The 7,174-nt window shown below is 15.4% G+C and overlaps 5 protein-coding genes across 5 annotated transcripts in view; 1 reads left to right on the top strand and 4 right to left on the bottom strand.

Moving 5' to 3' along the window:
* Positions 1-770: 770 nt before the first annotated feature.
* On the bottom strand, positions 771-1,214 carry PGAL8A_00172700 (conserved Plasmodium protein, unknown function; the record flags this gene model as incomplete). Its single annotated transcript, XM_028670050.1, has 1 exon — positions 771-1,214. One exon carries the CDS (start codon positions 1,212-1,214, stop codon positions 771-773), a length of 444 nt encoding a protein of 147 aa, XP_028526841.1.
* Positions 1,215-2,240: 1,026 nt separating this feature from the next.
* Positions 2,241-2,795, bottom strand: PGAL8A_00172600 (conserved Plasmodium protein, unknown function; the record flags this gene model as incomplete). Its single annotated transcript, XM_028670049.1, has 2 exons — positions 2,241-2,516; positions 2,688-2,795. 2 exons carry the CDS (start codon positions 2,793-2,795, stop codon positions 2,241-2,243), a joined length of 384 nt encoding a protein of 127 aa, XP_028526840.1.
* A 1,073-nt stretch (positions 2,796-3,868) lies between these two features.
* Positions 3,869-4,132, bottom strand: PGAL8A_00172500 (conserved Plasmodium protein, unknown function; the record flags this gene model as incomplete). Its single annotated transcript, XM_028670048.1, has 1 exon — positions 3,869-4,132. The coding sequence occupies one exon, from the start codon at positions 4,130-4,132 to the stop codon at positions 3,869-3,871; it is 264 nt and encodes an 87-aa protein (XP_028526839.1).
* Positions 4,133-5,365: 1,233 nt separating this feature from the next.
* On the top strand, positions 5,366-6,175 carry PGAL8A_00172400 (ubiquitin-60S ribosomal protein L40, putative; the record flags this gene model as incomplete). The annotated part of the gene is made up of 2 exons (XM_028670047.1): positions 5,366-5,572; positions 5,996-6,175. 2 exons carry the CDS (start codon positions 5,366-5,368, stop codon positions 6,173-6,175), a joined length of 387 nt encoding a protein of 128 aa, XP_028526838.1.
* Positions 6,176-6,832: 657 nt separating this feature from the next.
* PGAL8A_00172300 (conserved Plasmodium protein, unknown function) overlaps positions 6,833-7,174 on the bottom strand; it is a gene marked incomplete at both ends in the record, with an annotated part of 2,341 nt that continues 1,999 nt past the window's right edge. Inside the window, one exon of the mRNA XM_028670046.1 lies at positions 6,833-7,135. Coding sequence (XP_028526837.1) covers positions 6,833-7,135 — 303 coding nt within the window. The remainder of the gene's footprint in view (positions 7,136-7,174) is intronic.

Below are 7,174 nucleotides of genomic sequence, written 5' to 3'. Positions count from 1 at the left end.
TAAAAAAAAAAAAAAAAAAAAAAAAAAAAAAGTAAAATAAAAAATACGAATAAAATAAAAAAAAAAAAAGTAAATAATTAAATAATTAAAAAAAAATAATAATAATAATAAAATAAAGAAAAGAAAAAATTATATATTTTAACAATTATCTAATGTTTATATTATATTTTATTTAAGATATTATATTTTGTACTTTTTTAAATATTAACCGCCATTTTAAAAATATATAATTATAGTATCATATTAAATTTAAAATGATTTAATTTATACCCTCTTATTTATTTCTTCTTTTTCTCATTTTATATATATATATATATATTATTTAGTTATCAACTCATTTCATTTTATATGTAATTACAAACTTATATGTTAGTTATTTTCACTTAAATAATTGTTATGTGTATCAAAATATATATATACATTTTTTTTTTTTTCTTTTAATTTAATATATAAAAAGTATGAGTATTAATGATTTTTTCTTTTTTTTTTTTTTTTTTTTTTTTTTTTTTTTTTTTTTTTTTTTTTTTTTTTTACATTTAATTTTATCTTTTTGTTTACTCATTTATTTTTCCATTATACATAGTACCAATTTAAATGTGTATTATTATATTTTATTAATTTGTTTTCTAAGACCTTATTAGTGAATTTTAAAAAAAAAAAAAAAAAAAAGAAATTAACTTTCATATGAATATTAATATACATATATGAATACTGTAAATATAAATAATGTAAATCACATTTTTTCAAATTTCCCCTTTTAATTTATTTTTTCATTTTCTCCATTTTAAGTGTTTTGTATTCAATTCATCATTTGGTTTTAAAAGCCTCCACACTTGAGGTTTTAATAAATGTAATTTCTTTTCATATTTATTTAAAATATTTTTATTACTTTTTCTATCTAAATAAGTTAATTTATTTGTCACACCGGAATAATTGCAAAGAGAATAACCTGCTTTTAAAATGTGTACTAATTTTGTTAAAGAAATAATAGATGGTGTTATAAAGCTTAATGATTTCATAAATGCTTGTTCATTAAAGTTCCCATCTTTCTTTAATTTTTCTAAATATATTTCTAAGGACTTTTCATTATTTAAAGCTGTTGTATTAAATGGATAAATTAATGGATATGCTAATCTACTTTGTAATAAATTTATAAGCATATTAACACGAGTAATTAGAAGTAATAGCCTTTTTTCTTTATTTAGTTTATTCATCTTCTTTCTATTTCAATTAAATTTTTCTATTAAAAAAAAAAAAAAAAATTCAAAAACCCCAATTTTATGATTTATATATACATGGGATTTTAGTATTATTTTATTTTATTGATAAAAAGTATAATATTTGTATTTTTGTAATACGAAATTAAAAACTTTAGTAATAAAAAAAATATTACATAAAAAATAAAAGATAATTTTTTTTTGATTCTTTCAAATAAAATAAATACTTAAAACTTTAGTAAAAATTTAATTTTTTAAAGTATCACGTTTAACAAATTAATAATTATAATAATGATAAATTATTATTAAAGTAGTTATTATATTTCAGATATAATTTCCTATATTATTGTTTAATAAATTAAAAAAAAAAAATTCAATTTTTTTTTTTTTTTTTTTTAATAAAATTTATATTAATGAATAATTATTGTAGATTATTCATGTAATTATATATATTACAAATGTTTTTTAATTAGTTTTCATTTAAAATATACTTAGTCATTTCACATAAAAGGAAAAAAAAAAATTTTATTTCCATATTTAAATAGGATTAAAGAAATTTTCAAAAATTATTCCACAAAGATTTTAATTTCACAGAAAACTTCAAAAATGTAATTTTTTTCATCCTCTTTATTTTTAATATTATTTTAAATTCATAGGAAACTGTTTATAATTGTTGTGTTATTTTTTACGTTAAACATAACTTCATTTTGAATAGAAAATAATTTTATTGTGGCATAAAAATATTTTTTAAATTATAAAAATATTATTAAGTGATATGCTCGCGTTTAATTTACTAGAAAAATTTTAACTTAAATATATAATGCAAAATAAAGCTTTATAATAACTACATATATATATACCATCTTATTAATTTTCTTTTATAACATTTGTTTAACAAGTATCCTATTTATATGATTTGCATTTAGCTCATTTATTTTTTATTTTAAGAATCTTTATTTTTATATATTTATCAAAGTATGTATATTAATTCTATATTTATTAAATATATATCTGTAAATTTTTTTACTTACGTAAATTTCCTAATTCTCTGAGTGATTTTAAATCATCTTCTGATACACCACTATATAGTTTACTACCTAAATGGTTTTCTTCTCTTTTTAAAATGTGTAATAATGATTTAGCAGATTCTCTTATTTTTGAATAGGCTGCAGATGTTTCCTTAATTGTTCTATCATATTCTAAACGTGTTTGCGATTTTTTTGCTATACTATGACAAACTTTCTGTAATTTTTCATTTAACATGGCTATCTCCTTCTGCATTCTTTCCTTATCTTCTTCCTCATGTAGATTAAAAACAGAATATATACATAACATAAAATATAAAGAAAATAAATATTATAAAAATAACAAAATAAGATAAAACAAAAATGTATTAAAATCTTGATTTTTGTATTATATCAACTATTTATATAATTTCTTTTTTTTTTTTTTTTTTTTTTATCTTTCTACCTTTAAAATTTGCTCATGAATTTCCTGTCTTTTTATCCTTAATATTTCAATACATTTAGATAATTCATCTTCATTTTTTATTAAAGGTATTGGTTTCTCATGATCCATTTTTAAATGAAAATATTTTAGATAAAAAAACTCACTTACAAAGGATATATATATTAATTATAATTGTTTTGAAATTAATTCATAATTTACGATCAATTTCTTAAGCTTGCTAAAATAATTTTTTATTATAAAAAAGAAAAGAAGTCATTATTTTGTAGATGTTAATACTGTTGTAAAATATAAAATAGAAAAAAAAAATTTTTTTAAATTAAATAATTACACTTATTCAACATTTTAAAGTATTGTTTTTTTCATTTTTTTCATTAAACCAAAATATATGAATATAAAAATAAAAAACTATGTAAAAATGAATATTAAAAGGAAAGAAAAAGTAAATAGAGTAAATAACAAAACACTTATCTCAATTTAAAATATACATTTGCTTGTTCATAACTTTTTTTTTTTTTTTTTTTTTTTACAACATATAAATACATGCACCACAGCACAATTTATTGTAAATTTAAAATATTGTTTAAATAAATAAAATATGTTGATTTAATAAGAATATATATATATAAATATATGTAATCATTCAAATATATATTTATATATATATATATTTATTTATTTATTTAAAACAATATAATTATTAACAATACATTAATTTTAACCATTATTTATTAGTGAAACTAGGAAATCATATAGTAAATATACTTAATATTTTATTAACACGTAAAATGATGAGCATTTTTTTTTTTTTTTTTTTTTTTTTTTTTTTTTAACACAACTAAAAATATTACAAAGGAATAATAATTATAATTTATTCTATAAGTTATTTAAAATATTATGAGACAAATTATATAGGTATATATCCTATATCAAATAGAATAAAAAAGTTATGTTTAAAAACATTTTTTATAAATTTTATTTAATAATTTAAAAGGAAATTTGAAGTATAAAAATGGAAAATATATTTTATTTATTATATTCATAATAAAATATTTAAAAAAAAAAAAATTTATTTTAAAACAAATCTTACTATTATATTAAAAAAAAATATATATATATAACGTTAATAATACTTTTTATATAAGTAAAAATTATAAATTAAAAAGAAAAAAGGAAAAAAATCCTTATTTTCCTTTTTTGTCATTTATTTTTTTAGTAAAAAAAGTATTGACATGGCCCATTACACTTATTATATGATCAGTTAAATTATTATTACTCATTAATATCTCAACACTTTCATCATTGATTTTAATTTTATCAGCTGATGCTATCTTAGAAGAACATTCAAAAATCTTTTCATTATTAAGAAAAGTAGTAGATTTTACTAAATAATCCTTTTTTTCATTATTATTTTCATTAATATTATCAGAATCATTCGTAATGTTCATCTTACTATTATTTTAAAAATCCTAATAAATCTCTATTTTTCTTTAAATAAAAATACGTAATTATAATGTAATATTTTTATATCAACTTAATATTATTCCAAATAAATTTTTTTCAGATAAACTGTAAAAGTTGCACACTTATAAACAAAAATAAAAAATAAATCAAAAAAAAAAAAAATTTATTTTACTTCTATTTTCATATATAATTAAATAAAAATTTTCAAAAAATTAATCTTAATTTTAATTACTTCAATAAAACTTTTTTTTTGGAAAAAATAAATATATATAAACTAAAATATATTGTTTTTTCTACATTTGAGTATGAAATAAAAAGTAAAATTATTTTCTTTTGCTACACTAGTATGTTCTTTTGTTGGTAAAACTTCATTCTATATGTATGTAATTTTATAATTTAAAAAATGATTTTATTAATAATACAACTTTGTAAAAATTTTATGAATATCAATAATATTAGGATGTTATAAAAAACATATCAATAATCTTAGTTTTTATTTCTTTTTTCTTTTTTTTTTATTTAAAAGAACATCTTTTCCAAATATATATATTATTTTATCATAATTCCCTATTATTTTATTTTTTTTTTAAATATCTTAAAAATAATTATTTAATCCTTTTAATTATATTTTTTTAATGTTCATAATTTACATTATTCAACTTCTCTATAAGTATTATAAATATTATTTATATGCAAATATATATGAATTTGTAAATATATTTTTGTAGTTATTAAACTTTTTAATTAAAAATTTCTTTATAAAGAATTAAATATGCATCTCTTATAAATAAAAAAAAAAAAAAAAAAAATGTACATAAAAAATTATTCAAGCATAAATTTTTATTTCAAAAATATATGAAAAAAGTAGTTTGTGAAAAACTATATATATATAACATGCGGTGATGAAAGTTATTTAAATTTATGGTGTACATTGCAAAAAAAAAAAAAAAAAAAAATTTTAAGTTTTTAAAAATTTTTTTAAAAAAATAAAAATTAAAGAAATGAATAATTAATTTTATACTATTATTTAAAAATTAACAGTATTTTAAGAAAATATTATTTTTTTATAAATTTTTTCATTTTGTAAATTTTCAAGCGTTTATATAAAATATTTATATATATATATATAAATAAAAATTAATTGAAAAAATTACTAAACATAAATAAATTTAATTTTTATATAATAAAATTTAATTTTTAATTTTATTTTTACGACAATGCAAATATTTGTAAAAACATTAACTGGAAAGACAATTACTCTTGACGTAGAGCCATCAGATACTATTGAAAATGTTAAGGCAAAAATTCAAGATAAAGAAGGAATTCCACCTGATCAACAAAGACTAATTTTTGCAGGAAAACAATTAGAAGATGGAAGAACATTATCAGATTATAATATTCAAAAGGAATCAACATTACATCTAGTAATATTTAAATGAATTTAATATTTAAAAATTTCAAATAAATTCATATATAAGTGCTACTTTCATTTCTTATTTGTACATAATCACCTTAATTATATATATATATATATATGGAGATACATATTTTTATGAATTATTCCTTATAAATACTTTTATTTATGAAATTGAAATTTATATATATTTAATTATTATAATAAATATAATATTTTATATCTTTTTATATAAATGTAATTTTAATTTTTTTGAGTACTGTATATATAGAAAATAATTAAAGAATTTAAATATATTTTTTTTTATTTTAATTTTTTTAAATACATAAAGCTCTTTTTTTTTTTTTTTTTTTTTTTGTTTGAATAATTATTTATATTTATACACAATTTATTTATAATTTGTTTACACTATTTATTTTTTTTTTCTTAACAGGTTTTAAGATTAAGAGGAGGAGCAATAGAACCATCTTTAGCCCAATTAGCACAAAAATATAACTGCCAAAAATTAATTTGCAGAAAATGTTATGCTCGTTTACATCCAAGAGCAACAAATTGTAGAAATAAAAAATGTGGAAGATCAAATCAACTAAGACCAAAGAAAAAGTTAAAGTAAATTGTAAGCTTCCAAAAATTAAAATGTTATTCAAACAAAAAAGCACTTTTTCTTTTTTTTATTTTAAATATTTTTACTTTTATTTAATTTTTTCTTTTTTTTTTTTCTATTATTTCATTTTTTTTTTTTCAATTATATTTATTGTATATTAATAAAAGTATGAAACCTTTTAAAAACTTATCTATGAAAGTTAAAATTCGTGTTTAGAAAAAAAAAAAAAAAAAACTTTATAAATAAAAAAATAAATAAACAAAAAAAAAATTATAATAATTTTTATCAATAATTTAAAAATATTAAAAAAAAAAAAAAAAAAAATACATAATTTAAAAAAGAATATTATCAATATAAGTTATTCTAATCTTTAAACAAATTAAAAAGATAAATAAACATTTTAATTAACATTATTCTTATTTATAAATTTTTATGAATAACATTTAATAAACAAGATTATTTTATGCTTTTTTTTTTTTTTTTTTTTTTTTAAATCCTTTTTACGTAAAATTATCTATATAAAAACAAAAAAAAGTTTTGGATTATTTTATTTTTTTATATTATTTATTATAATTATTTAAAAGATTGTAATTAAATACTTATATAAATAAAAAAGTAATGTATAATAAGTACAAATAATTTATTAATAACAAAACGTCAATTTTATTATTGCGGGAAAATTGGTGGTAAATTTGATGGTAGAGTTTTTATTTTTGATGGTTTATTTGTAACTTTTAAAAATGATTTAATTTTAAAAATATTATTACTCTTTTTATCATTAGACCCAATTCTTATACTACTGCTCTCTGAACTTTTGCAAGTATTATTTTCATTATTATCTATGTCATAAGAAAAGGGATTATTATTTTTTTTTTTTTCGGCGAAAATATTCATTTTATCTTCTTCTTCTAAAAAAAAGTTATATTCTATTGGTAATTTTCTTGTTTTTTTATCAAAGAACTTAAGTTTCTAAAAAATAAAACAAAAAAAAAAAAAAAAAAAATGTAT

Source organism: Plasmodium gallinaceum (genome assembly GCF_900005855.1).
Source record: "Plasmodium gallinaceum strain 8A genome assembly, contig: PGAL8A_v1_66, whole genome shotgun sequence".
Taxonomy (NCBI): domain Eukaryota; phylum Apicomplexa; class Aconoidasida; order Haemosporida; family Plasmodiidae; genus Plasmodium; species Plasmodium gallinaceum.
Note: the sequence above shows the minus strand (reverse complement) of the source record. Positions and strands in the feature narration are given on the sequence as shown.